This window comes from Ceratotherium simum, chromosome 17 (assembly GCF_057802395.1).
Source record: "Ceratotherium simum simum isolate JZ-2026a chromosome 17, ASM5780239v1, whole genome shotgun sequence".
In the NCBI taxonomy this organism is placed as follows: domain Eukaryota; kingdom Metazoa; phylum Chordata; class Mammalia; order Perissodactyla; family Rhinocerotidae; genus Ceratotherium; species Ceratotherium simum.
In genome coordinates, this window is record NC_141916.1 from 60,859,231 (window position 1) to 60,873,727 (window position 14,497).

General features: G+C 38.8%; 1 protein-coding gene across 9 annotated transcripts in view; it reads left to right on the top strand.

Annotated features, from left to right (window-relative positions):
* CECR2 (CECR2 histone acetyl-lysine reader) overlaps positions 1-14,497 on the top strand; it is a 163,021-nt gene that overhangs the window by 129,012 nt on the left and 19,512 nt on the right. For 6 of the 9 annotated variants that reach the window (XM_087442985.1, XM_087442984.1, XM_087442987.1 and 3 more), the window contains 2 exons: positions 3,474-3,557; positions 11,863-12,016. In XM_087442985.1, coding sequence (XP_087299111.1) covers positions 3,474-3,557; positions 11,863-12,016 — 238 coding nt within the window. The remainder of the gene's footprint in view (positions 1-3,473; positions 3,558-11,862; positions 12,017-14,497) is intronic. The other 3 variants (XM_087442988.1, XM_087442989.1, XM_087442992.1) reach the window with 1 other exon arrangement.

The following is a 14,497-nucleotide window of genomic DNA, read 5'->3' on the forward strand; positions in this document are numbered from 1 at the left end:
AATTGGGATTTATTATAACTTTAGCCAAATCCCAGCATAATAAAACCAGCATAATAAAAATTTTCCTCCACAATAGCAGGTGAATGTAAATATAAATATTATAAGGTGGGAGCTGTAGGATGACTAGCCCTACCATTATCATCACACAGATCAGTGTATTAGACACATCTCCAGGGGCCTTCATTTAATAGACCAGCTATCGTAAATGATTTGTTCAAGGCAATACACACGTATCAAATCTTCACATTCTGCTGAACTTGACATTCAGTAGTTGAGTTACGTATTCATCAAAGGTTAGTTGTAATATTTTTACAAACCTGTTGATGTCCGTTATAACCTGTTACTGAATTTATACAATTAAATATTATGAAACCAATAAAATATGAGCATACAAATTTCTATAAAGGGGCCAGCCCAGTGGTGTAGTGGTTAAGTTTGCACGCTCCGCTTCAGCAGCCTGGGGTTCACGGGTTCGGATCCCCGCCGCGGACCTACGGGCCACTTATCAAGGCATGCTGTGGCAGGCATCCCACGTATAAAGTAGAGGAAGATGGGCACAGATGTTAGCCCAGGGCCAATCTTCCTCAGCAAAAAGAGGAGGATTGGCAACAGATGTTAGCTCAGGGCTGATCTTGCTCAAAAACAAAACAAAAAAATTTCTATAAAAAGTTTCTGGGCCAGCCCGTGGCTTAGCAGTTAAATGCGCGCGCTATGCTGCTGGCGGCCTGGGTTCGGATCCCGCATGTGCACCGACGCACTGCTTCTCCGGCCGTGCTGAAGCCACATCCCACATACAGCAGCTAGAAGGATGTGCAGCTGTGACGTACAACAATCTACTGGGGCTTTGGGGGGAAAAAATAAATAAAATCTTAATGTCTCTCTCAAAAAAAAAAGTTTCTATTAAAAAATTGATTAGGGGCCGGCCCCATGGTGTAGCAGTTAAGTGCGTGTGCTCTGCTGCTGGTTCAGATCCCAAGCGTGTACCGATGCACCACTTGTCAGGCCACGCTGTAGCAGCGTCCCACATAAAGTGGAGGAAGATGGGCACGGATGTTAGCTCAGGACCAGTCTTCCTCAGCAAAAAGAGGAGGATTGGCTAATCTTCCTCACCAAAAAAAAAAATTCATTAAAGATGAGTTGCTTCTAATAAGTTGGCTGTCCAATTAGGGTAAAACAGTAAAGACTAGATGGAAAAAAATTATTAAAATCTTAAGGTTTCTGTATTTGGATTACAAGTGTTCTGAACATCTCGCTTTCACTTAAAAAAAAACAGAACTAAAGGGAAAAATGAAGGTTTAAGAAGGTGATTTATATGAAAGAATCTCAGGAAACCCCTTTTGATGGGGCCCTGCTCATGCAATTGGTGAATGGCAGTACATTTATACATTCAGTTAAAAGAAGTGCTTGAAATAAATACATTTTCTAAATCCCTTGTGTTAGCTGTGTTAACCTACCACTACCTGTCCTAATTGTCTTGGCCAAAAGGAGTTTGCTCTAGTTATGAAAAACACCTGTGATTAAAATGTGAAATTGAGGCATATATCAGTAAAACAGAATGTGATGCTCACCTGTGAAAATGTAGTATGTAAAGTAGGCACAGACCCCTGGGATGGTGGGGAAGGGTAATGTGGTACAGTGGGAGTCATGAGCTTTCCTTTGAGCTTCTTTGAATTATAGTGCTGCCCTTTTCTTACCAACCCCTTGGATAAGTTACTTGATATCTCTGAATTTCACTTTTCTTATTACTAAAACAAAATGCTATAACTTCACAGAAGTTTTTGTGGGAATGAAACAAAAGGACCCATGTCATCGTAGTACCTAGCATAGTAATTAGTAAGTAGGCACTTAGTCCCTTCCATTGTTTATGGTAGTGGATAATGATGGGAAATTTTGATAGAAAACCAAGTCCACATATCTTACCAAAATAAATGCAAGTCAGAAGAGAGGTAAAGCAGATAGGATAAAGTATGAAGGTATGATAACCCTGTAAACTTTGAAATAATAAGAGAATCAGAAGGTAAGGCCTGCTTTAACCATATAAAGTTAAACTTTTTTGGTAAGATTTAAATAAAAGGGGATGTAGATTAGTAAAAGTATTTTTCCTAATGTTACAGACAATAGTATTTAGCTTATAAACATTAGGTCTTTAACAAATACATTGACCAAGGGTATAGATAATTCACACCAAAAATGTTAGTAAAGTATGGAGGGAAACGAGTTCACCTTCTGCATCAGGAACACCAGTTTCCTTGATAGTAACTTTTATCTGATTTGGCAAAGTTAGAGTCAAACTGGTATTGGCCTGTTGCTACTGGCAGGTAAACTGGCGTGATCTCTTTTAAAGGAAGTTCCATGGTAAGTTTTTATGTTTTTTTTAAAGTTTAAGAGCTCTTCCTGTTGGGGTCTTGAAGCTTATAAAGGAGTTGGTCATGGGCATATTGGAGGAAACTGCTGGGGTAGCTTTTGGGAAAAGGAGTGCCATGACACCCCTGACAGTTGGGGTTGCATTTGCACTGAGGCCTAGTCATTCTCATAACAGAAAAGCTTTCTGGTGCTTCGGTCTCATTAAATCTACCACCGTTGTTTTGGGGTAGGTTTAAGTTGTGTAAACCGCCCCTATTGTCGTTGAGTTTTTTCATTCTTTGTTGCTTTACCTTGTTCATTCTTCGAGTCTCAAGATTTTCGATTAAGTGATGCCAGAACCAAACCTGTATAATGCTGATACTGATACTGAAGTCACAGAAATTACTCATCTTAACTGCAAGGCCCTTGCTTACCACCTCTTAATAGTAGGTTACAACGGGGAAGCTATGGGGCTCACTCGGCAAAAACTCTAAAATTTACATTGGCCTTCAAAGTAATTAACCTAGCTTCAGATAGTTCTCAAAACTCCTTCTTTGAAATTTCCCATAGCAGTCGCTTTCCAGCCTCTTCAATTTTCTCAGGGCTCTAATCTCTCAGGCATGCTCTCTGATTCCTGGCTGTGAGTGAGTCTTTCCCCTGCTCCATTTTACTCCTTTGGTTCCCAGCCTGGGCAGCTCCTCTCACTTCTCACTGCTGCCACTGAACTGCCTTGACTGGGAGCTCTACCGCCAGCTGCTCAGAATACCCTTGTTTAGAGCCATTACTGTCAACTAAAGGTGATCCAACATGGCTTGCTCTTAATAATTTGAAACAAAACATTTTTTTTAAATGTTTAAACAGTTAAGGGTGTTGCCAGTGATAAAGATTGACAAAGGGGACAGTTGGTGTCTATAAGTTGTTCTGGTTTTGTTTTTTTAAGAGAATAAACTGGCTTGGTACCTTGTGGAGTTGAATAGTTGTTTTTACTGACTGTCCTAAGGATACCTTTGGCCCTCATTTAGGTAAAGCCATCCCCTGTGTGCCTTAAAGGCCACTCTTCTACTAGCAGCAGCAGCAGCAGCAGTAGCTGAGAACACCCTAATCTATCTTTTCCTTACTTCTAACTATAGGGAAAGCGTCCACAGCGCGCAAAGGCAGAGTTGCAACCTAGGTGGATGTCTGACCACCTGTCCATCAAATCCCTCAAGCGAGAGGTGAGTGTGTGAGAGTAGAGAGGAGTTTTAAGTATTCAAAAGGGATTGTTCCGTTTTATTTTGTGTACTCCTTTTATTCCTAATTCTTTATTTACCTTTACCTCATTTATTAAAATCTCACACCTTTATGGAGCATTCTTATATGTAAGATGCATTTCTAGAAAGAGAAGGAATTATAAAAATAAGACATGAGTTCGAACTCTTGGATCTTACGATCTCTTGGGAGAGTAAGCACATCATATTTAATCTAATATAGATGAGAATGATAAGTACTATAATAGATATATATGTAATAGAAGTTCATGAATGCAAAGATGCAAGGAATTAGAGCTGGGCAAAGCAGGGAGAGTTGGGACAGGCGGAGCTATATTTCACCTGAACCTGACAGGCTAGCTAAGATTTTGATGGTGGAGAGTGGGGGTGGAGGGAGGAATATGCAGGAGTTATGCCAACAAAAGCCCAAAGGATAGTGTATACAGTCATGCGCCACATAACGCCATTTCTGTCAAGGACAGACTGGATGTACGATGGTGGTCCCCTGAGATTAGTACCATACAGCCTAGGTGTGTAGTAGGCTATACCATGTAGTTTTGTGTAAGTACAGTCTGTGATGTTCACACAAGGATGAAATCGCCTGATGATGCATTTCTCAGAACGTATCCTCATTGTTAAACTGCGCATGACTGTAATGTGGTCAAAGAACAGTGTGTATTTGGATGTAGCTGGCATGTAAGATACACTGTAATATATAGTGGAAGAAAAGACTGGAATGATCAGGTGTTGGAGTCCCCTGACTATCATGCTTATATCTTCCATAGGCAGGCAGTAGTAAGGGAGGTTATGTCATTCAGTCTTTGTTTTAGGAAGATATATCTCTGGTCACAACATGATAAATGTTTTTGTAAGGAAAAACTAGAAGGTAAGAAATCAGTTAGTGAGCAATACTTCCAACAGGAACTAGCAGTAGAATCCCTGCTATTGGAAATGTAGGTCTAGAATAGAGAAGGAGATGACCTTTGGGGGAAAAAACACATTTCATTAGAGAATGGTGTAGGTATAAGGGTCAAGTTGCAAGAAGTTGAGTAGTTAATAAAAGATGGGTTCTTATTGATTATCATGTTATGTCCTTTTGAGAAGTATGACAATGGAAGAAAACAAAGAAATCATGAAAGAGTGAAGAAGAAGCAGGATTGAGGAGAGCTAGTGGCAGGTTCCTTTTTGTTTTTCATTGGAGATTAGCGTGGACATGAAAGATGTCCATGTGAGAAGGAGCATGAATGTAGCCGACTCTCTGGTAAGATGAAGTGCCTACGAGGCAGGCTCACCATGGAGTAGAGTTGCTCATGTTTCTCCTAAGTAAAGACAAACTTTTGAGGGGGCAGGAAAATGTCAGGAGATCACATTGGATGTCCCTCTGTCCTCTGAAGATAGGCAGGGCATCAGGTGGGAGTTGAGATGCAGTGTTCGATGAAGAGAGGCTATTTGGGGCAACAACTAGGTATTAATAAAAGGATTTTCCAAGCAGAGTCCAGGAGCCAACTGTGTTGGTTATTTTCATTTTGTCACATAGTTCAGAGTAGTTAAATGACTTTATCTAGCATCACACTTATAGGAAGGGACAAAATTGATATTTATATTTACTGAGATTTAAAAATTGGCAAGATGGGATTGGAATGAGGTTTAAGGACCCTAGATCGCAGTTGAGAATATATTTGATGATGGAAGTCAAATAGGAAAGTGAAATGAAGGAAGAGGCCAGGAATAAGAGAGAGGCAGTCAAAATGGAAGTGTTGGGTGACTTCTTCCCATTCTGTAAAGGTTGTAGAACGTACTCTGCGCTCCCCTCACTGCCTGCACCCCTCCAGTACCTCCATCTCTCACTTTCTTCTTTTACCCGAGAAGGTTTTTCTCTGTTGTTTGCTAATCTAACTCTCACGTCCAGGCTCAGTGCTGGCCAGTTCTCATATTCTCTCCAATTTTTAACCATTTAACTCCTTGTAGCATTACGTTTCACTGAATACTAAACAGTTTAGTGGTCACAGAAAGGTTTACCTTGGGAGACAAAAGGTTTGCTCTAGACCATGTCTTTGGCTGGCCTGTTTCAGTGTGGAGCCTTCTTCCTGCCTCGAAGTGATGTTTTCATGGCTTAAATTGAAGTGACAATGTGATAGTACATTACAGAGATCTTGTCATTAACTAAGTGTATTCTGCTCTGAAAAGAGAAAAACTAACGTATAAATTTTTATTTACTTCAGTCTCTTTGGATAACTTTTTTTTCCCATAGATATGTTCTTGCCAGCAAATAAATTGCCCAACGTGGAAATACTTTTGGATTGGCATTTCTATAATGACTGACCCCAATCTCCCCAGTCTCTTCTTTCCCTCGCAATCATTGGTTCTGAAATGGCCTTTGGTAACTGGTATCCAGCCTCAGTTCTCAGATGGTTTTCCAGCTCGTCTTGCCTTGTTGGGTCCTCTCCACCATCTTTATTACCTTGACAGCTAACAACTCCTTGAAAGCTCTCCTTCCCACTCTGTTGCAGCTCTGGGCTGCAGGCCTGAGTGCCCTAGTTTACATTTCAGATTGCACAGCCGTCTGGATACAGACCAAAAGTTCTTCCTTGTTGCAATCAAAAGCTTAGCTTCAAACACTAAAAGTTTCTTCTTTTAGTTATTCTTGACAGTGTTTTTTTTTTTTTCTTTTCTTTCTTTTTTTTTTTTCCTTCTCTTTCGTTTTAGTTACAAGTAACCATGGAATTGTACAGATTCTGAGTATCTGTTATGGTACCAAATATACTTTTAAAGCATTACAGGCAGGGTTTCTGACCTATATTGGTCACCCAGGAGTCCAATCTTATTGACTCAAAAAGTCTTTTAATTGTGAGTCCTGAGGAAAATGTCAATGGAGGAAGACTGTCTCTCTGAACTCTGGGATTAGGGCTACAGCGGTTATTTTTGTCAGGGGCCTCTGGATGTTGCCATTGCTAGGGAGCTCTTGGTGGTGGTACAGTGTCGTGTGCTGCTGAAGCTGGCAAGGGTGCCAGGGAGTCTAGTGACCTGCCCTTGGGGGAGGGGAGCCCGGAAGGGGAGTCCTGGGCACTGCTTCAACCAGAGATTCTATTTATAGTCCTCTAGAGGATTTCAAAGTGGCTTTTCCAATTAGCTTCTCATTAAAATCCCTCCTTGATTCTAGCAGGCCTCTTCCTGTCTATACAGCAATTAAACACCAACCCCCACCCCATTTGCAACTGCACCCTTTTAAAGAAAGAAAAAATGGCAATACCAAACAGTGTAAGATACTGTTTTTATCTGTTCAGGTTTTTATTGTCTGGTTTTTGTTCATTTGGTGGTACTTGTTCTTCAATGTTCAAACTGTTAAAGTTTAACATTTAAAGTGTCTTCGTGCCCATTAGTGGGGGTGTTTTCATGAGCACTTGCTTTACCCCGGGGTGGTGAGCTGCTGAAAATTAGCACGGAAATTTTAGGACAGACCCTTGGTGCACTACATAGATTTTTTTTTTTTCCAGGTGTGTATGATGCCATTTATATAAAATAATAATTGTTCAGAGTTCACATCAGATGAGAACTCCTGAAATTATAACACATTATGATGAAAGAGAAAGGGGCATGAGAAGGTATCTATCGAAGAAGTGACAAGGCAATACTGCTGAGGTGGGGGGTCTGGAGAAAGTGATCAGAGAACAGGTGGAGTGAAAAGTGGAGAGTGGAGGTGAGGATGGAAACACCAGGAAAGAGGGCCACAGTGGGCAAAGGCAGTCAAGCCAATGCCAATACAGGGTCTTGACCTTCTTTCTTACCCCCTCTACCTCAGTGGACATTCTGGGAGCTTTAAGTTTTTTTGTTTGTTTGTTTATTTTTTGTGAGGAAGATCAGCCCTGCGCTAACATCCATGCCGATCTTCCTCCACTTTATATGGGACACCGCCACAGCATGGCCTGACAAGTGGTGCATCAGTGCACACCTAGGATCGGAACCCCGGGCCGCCAGCAGCAGAGCGCGCACTTAACCTCTAAGCCACAGGGCCGGCCCCTAAGTTTATATTTTTAAGATGCTATAAATTCACGTTACTCAATTATTACATCTTAAGTGCTTAGTGTAAATATTAACGTATTTAAAAAACAACTAGACACATATTGTATGATTCCATTTATGTGAAATATCCAGAGTGAGTGAGTCAATAGAGACAGAAAGCAGATTGGTGGATGCTGGGGGCTGGGGAGTGGGTAGTGGCTGGTTAATGAGTACAGGATTTTCTTTTGGGGTGCTAAAAATGTTTGCAACTTTAATAGTTGCACAATGTTATGAATGTACTAAACGCCACTGAATTGTTCACTTTAAAATGGTTAATGTTATGTGAATTTCACTTCAGTTAAAAAAAGGTACTTATTTGAGGTAATCTTTACGTATCTCTTAAAATGATGTAGGACCTCTGACTTAGCAGTAATCTTTGCATTTGTGATTTTCGCAAGTTTTAAAATTCCTGCTTCATTGTTATCAAAATATCTTCAACTGTAATCAGTTTTTAATACATCACCTTAAAAATCTACAAATTCTAATCTTTTGGTGCTTTAACATTTTAATTTTAGACTGTTAACAGGGATCACATAGAGGGAGTAGAAAGTTAATAAAATTAGATCATTTTAGAACATGTAATACAAGTTGATTTTCTCCAGTTTATTTGGGAAGAGATTGTTCTGAGTCTGAAAGAATTTCTATGCTCTTAAAGAAAATGGGAGATGACATGTAGAAAACTATAGAAGACAGTAATCCCACAGTTCAGGAATCATCACTGTTTGCATTTTTACGTGTTTGCTTCAGGCCATTTATGCATTTATTACAAATTTGAGATCAAATTCAATATTTTCTGACCTGTTTTTTGTTTAACATTGTGAGCATTTTCGTATTACATTAGATATTCCTCAGAAACAGTTTTTAATGATTGCATAGTGATGATTATATAATTTCACCTATTATTAAACATTTAGGGTATTTACAGTTTTTCACTGTTTTAAATATTGTTGACTTAAACCTATTATACAAATATATTGCCTGTCTGTCTCATTTTTAAGATAAAATTACAGAGTGTAATTACTCTGTTTAGGGTTCCTGTTACATATATCCAAATTGTCCTCCTGAAGACCTGTTCCCCATCAGATCGATAAGGTTCATTTTACCACCTCTCTGCGATCACTTTTATCATCTCTAACAATTTTGTAAGCGAAGATGTTATTTTACTTTTCCTTTGATCATTGATGTGGTTTGTCTGTCTTCTGTGTATTCAAGTTGCATTTGTTTGGTGGGTGGGAGGCTACTGTTAAGTGATTTCTAAGACATCTTTACATATGGAGAATAGTAAGTCATTGTCATATTTGTTGCAAAAAGAATTATGTAGATATTCTTAAGATTTATGTAACTAACTATTTTTTCCCTTTGATGCACGAAATGCAGATGACTTTTTGGTGACTTAACGTTTCTGTTCATAGGTCATTGACTCGCATTTCGTTAGTCCTCATTAAAATGCTGATCCTATTTCATATCCCCTCGTACTGGTTGAAGGAAGAATATTTCACATTTTCACCTGCTAACCTTTGTTAGGGAGGGGCAGAATACACACTCATTATCATTATTATATATATGTAAATAACTTATGGTTGTTATATATACCTGTTTTTTCTCTCCTTTTTCATTGTGTCTGACGTATAGAAGACACTACAGTCTTCTCTGATATACAGTCATGCCTCGCTTAACAAAAGGAGTACGTTCTGAGAAATGTGTCATAGGCGATTTCGTCATTGTGTGAACATCACAGAGTGTACTTACACAAATCTAGGTAGTTTAGCCTACTACACACCTAGGCTGTATGCTCCTAATCTATGGGACCACCGTTGTGTATGTGGTCTGTTGTTGACTAAAACGTTGTTATGTGGCACAGGACTGGAATTCCTTTGACAAAGCTTAGTTTTCCTCTATCTTCTCCCTTTCCCCCAGCCTATCAATTGATATCTTAGGAGTATCTCCTTGGAGTCACTGTACAGCTGAAAGGAGCAAAGGCAAATTGTTTTGGTTAGTTAATTGTAGTTTCATCATAAGTTATCAACTGGTAAGTTGATATCAGTTACTTTACTCAACTGAGTAAAGATGTTGCCAGAAAGTTACTCAGCAAGGACCTGGGGGAAGGGTACTTGTAGAATGCAGGAAAGTTGCCCAACTGGCATTTAAGAGGCCATAGCTAGAGATACACTCGTGAGAACTGTCCTGCTTAATGCCAGCATGGGCCGGCCCTGTGGCTTGGTGGTTAAGTGCGCGCGCTGCGATGCTGGTGGCCTGGGTTCGGATCCCGGGTGCGCATCGAGGCACCACTTCTCCGTTCATCCTGAGGCCAAGTCCCACATACAGCAACTAGAAGGATGTGCAGCTACGACATACAACTATCCACTGGGGCTTTGGGGGGAAAAAATAAAATAAATAAAATCTTTAAAAAAAAAAAAAAAAAATGCCAGCACCATCCCCATTTCAGAAACAGCGTCTAGCATATCCAAACTGCCTGTTCTTAGATGAAGATTTTAGGGAACTTGCTTTAATTCTATTTGGGCTACTGAGGCTTCTTATAAGTACAGTGTTATGTGTGCAATATTAACAGTCAATTTTTTTGTTTCATTTTTATATCTCCTCTCTTATTCATTCCACATTTTTACCTTGTGGGTAGAAAACTCTTTTAAAGTCAAGCTCATAGAATTTGAATGATAAAAATGACTTTGAGAAGATCTACTGTCAAGCAAGACTACTTCCAAATTCTGAGTCAAATGAGAATCTAAACTGGTTTTAAGGATCATAAAGAAAAGTATATGAAATTTTAATCAGAGTAGTTTCAGTGTATAATGATGACTTGTATAAATGGCATTCATCTTTTTTCTCTCTGCATGAAGACTACTTGTGCAATTTCCACAATATAAAACCTTTGAAAATTTATTTGGCATAGGAGATTCGTGGGTCTTCTTCCTATTGAAAAGATCTGTTAAAAAAAGCTTCACATTCTTGATTAAGTTTCGCTTAAAATGGGACAATTAATGTTATCTTTTCTGTGAGGGTGCCATGAATTCTCACTTTGTTGACACCTCATTCATTTTTCTGTCTCTCTGCAACTTAGTTACATTCTCTACTGCAGGCAACAGTTATTACCTCTTCAATAACAATTTAAAAAAATTAAAACTTCTAGCTTTCACATCAGCATGAAAGTCAAGGGAAGAAATTGAAAATAAACAATTTCAGTCCTAACTTCAGTGTTCTGTGCTACAGAATGGCTCGGAATTAGTTATATTGGAAAATATGCGGAGTAAAACCACTTCATAAATTATGGTGGTAATGGTTCTGTTTTCCTTTGTTTACTTTTTCTTTCATTAGATTTTTTAGGCAGTCACATTCCCAGTGACCACCTGATGGTATAAATATGGTATTTATTTATACCTGATGGTATAAATATACATCTTTATATTAATTTTGTGTTGAAGAACAAGGGAAGTCACTAGCCAATCTGACTGATTTTCATGAATTTCTGTGTAGTCGCCTTCATTTCTTTTCTGTGTTTTGTTTTTGAGGAAGACTGGCCCTCGGCTAACATCCGTGCCCATCTTCCTCCACTTTATATGGGACGCCTGCCACAGTGCGCGCCCAGGATCCGAACCGGCGAACCCCGGTCGCCGCAGCAGAGTGCGCGCACTTAACCGCTTGTGCCACCGGGCCAGCCCCTCCTTTCTGTATTTTAAAGAATGGTGGCTCTTCCTACCAAACCCTCAGTTTTATTAGGAAAGAAAACTATAAAAGTTAAGGGTTTCAAAGTCGTGCACATTAAGTTGTCGGTCTGTGTTCTGTCTAATGACTGTCTTTCATCCTTTTAGTTTACTTAGACAAAGATACTTTTTAAGATTTCACTTTTACCAAAATTAAGTCTGTAAGAATTGTGTCTCTGAACTGCTTCAGTTTCTCTTCTCTGGTTCATCATATTCTTCATAAGATTATCTCCCAAAGACTACAAATTGTGTAAATCATTGGGCCCAAAACTTTTACCTTGTTTTAAATCTCCATTGTTTTAATGTTAGTGTGTTTATATATATCCATACATTTATTCTTTAGATGATAACATCAATTTGTAGTTATAAGTTCCTTAGGTATCTAATATTATTTATTGAATAAATTGAATTCAGTAAAAATTAAATCTTAACTCAAAACAAAGAACTGATCTTACGTGATTGTGTATTGACTCTGTACACTTATTGGCTCCTCGCAGGAGACCCCTGTGCTTACCAGAATAGAAAAACAGAAGCGCAAAGAGGAGGAGGAAGAACGGCAAATTCTTCTAGCAGTGCAGAAGAAGGAGCAGGAGCAGATGCTAAAGGAAGAGAGGAAACGAGAATTGGAAGAGAAAGTTAAGGCAGTGGAAGGTATGTGGGTTTTCTCTGCATTCTAGAGAGCTACATGTGGTATGGGAATAGCCTGCCTGTAGCCAGAGCCACATCAAACTAGGTTCTCTCATTTATCTAAGCTGTTTCTGGCAATTTCTCTTTAAATTGTATTCTGTCTGGTTTATTCTTCTGGATCCAGTCTTCTTGCTGTTATTCCTGCTAAGGCATGTGTACCTGTCATTCTTGGGGTTCTTTTCAGGCTCTTGCTTGTTGCTCTCATCTCTGCCATGTCCCTTGTGTGGATTAGCAAAAAAAAAAAAAAAATGAAGGTATTGATGACAACTAATTTCACAGAAATAACTGTAAACACAAATGAAATGTGCTTAAGAAAAGTCTTAGAGGTTTTTTTCAGGTATGGCACTATACAAATCTAGAATATTACCATTAATATTATGAGCGCACATAGTTTCCTCAGGCTTAGGTCCAGGTCTTGGTCTTGGTATACTGAGATTTTTCTTTGATTTGTGGTTAAAGCAAAGGATAACAATCATCTCTAGGTGTGTTAGGTAGCAGCCTTATTTATTTATTTATTTATTTATTTATTTATTTATTTATTTATTTATTTATTAAAGATTTCATTTATTTATTTCCCCCCCAAAGCCCCAGTGAATAGTTGTATGTCATAGCTGCACATCCTTCTAGTTGCTGTATGTGGGACACAGCCTTAGCATGGCCGGAGAGGCAGTGTGTTGGTGCACGCCCGGGATCCGAACCCGGGCCGCCAGCAGCAGAGCGCGAGCACTTAACCGCTAAGCCACAGGGCCGGCCCAGCAGCCATATTTATAAGCTGCACCTGATGTATCTTGTGACAACAGATCATTTGGGTTGGTTGAATACAGACCAATATTTCTTTTCTTTTAAATAAGTGTATTAAACTTTTTAAATATTTGAATAAAACAGTGTAACATGGATTTGACTTTTTTAATGCAGTGTTTCAATGCAAAATTTAAATAAATTTTGACTATAAAATTTAAAGGATTCTGGCCTTACTATGTGCATTTTTACTCCCTTTCCTAAGTAGTGCCTTCTGTTTCTTAATAGGTTGACCCCATTCCTATCTTACTCATTTCTTCATTCTAAAACCTTTAGTCATTTAATCTACAAATTGAGCCTGTGCCACATTGTGTATTATTTCCTACTTGTAAGATTTTGTATATATTTTATTTCCAGTACTAGATTTAAATTCCTCAAGACAGTAACTGTGCCTTATATTTCTTTATATTTTTCAGTGGGATTCTATAATTTTCAGTGGGGTTCTTATTGGGTGCACTTTTTGTATATACAGACAGGTTCAAAACTTATTTTTATGGCTTAGTTTCTATACCTGTAAGATTAGTAATACTTTTGTTACGGATTATTTTTCAAATCAACAAATATTTCTTGAGCACCCGTTCTGTGCCAGGCACTCTTCTAGGAACATAGTATTAAACAAAATAAGTTATTCCTTTCATGGAGTTTACATTCTAATGTTAGGAAGACAGAGAGTAAACAAATATTGTAGAATCATAGATAGTGGTGAGAGATCTGAAGAAAAATAAAACTGGTTTAGAGATAAAGAGCCTCATGTTATAAGTGACATTTAAATAAGATTGTTAAGAAAGTCCTCTCTGAAGATGCGACATTTGATAATGAAATGAGTAAATGTGCCATATGAATATCTGACGGGAGAAGAGCCCTGCATGCCAAGGGTATAGCAAGTTCAAAGGCACTGAGTTGTGACTGTGCGGCAGGAAGGGCAGTGTGGCTGGATCCAAGTGAGCAAAGCAAGGAGAAGGTTGGCAGGAAATGGTTCCTAGAGGTAACGGGTCAGATCGTGTAGGGCTGTGCAGACCTTGTTAGAAGGAGTGAATGGAGGAAGGGCTAGCACACAGCAAGCTCACAGTGATAGTTATCATGGAGGAAATGTGGAGAGAATTTTTACAGGCTGTTAAATAGTTACAACAAGAAACTTTTCCTGACTTCTTGGCAGCGAAGTAAAAAAAAAATGGAAATAATACGTTTTTTACTGACGGGAGAATTTTAAAGTTTGTAACGTTAACTCAGAGAAAAAAGCTTTTTATGACATTAAATTCTAAGAGGATTTTATCGTGTGGGTCATTGTACCATAATATTTATCTGTGTTGAGGGTGCATCAGAACATTCTTCATATTGATGTTGAAAATCTGTCTGTAAATGGAGCAAACAACTTAACAGTTAGTTTTACTCTTTTGTATGCTTCTATTTATACCCCATCATCCCAGCAGTGCTGGCACCAGTCACTAGTATGGGGCCCCTGAAATTGCTGGCAAAACTAGTGTAATGTGACACATGAGCACATATTTCCAAGGAGAGAGCTCATGGCTTTCATTCGTTGAAAAAGATTTTGAAAGGAGGGAAGTAGATTAAGAAAAGGTAGAAGCCAAAAGTTAGAAACAACCCAAATGTCCATCAGTGTGAATGGACACACAAAACATGGTATAA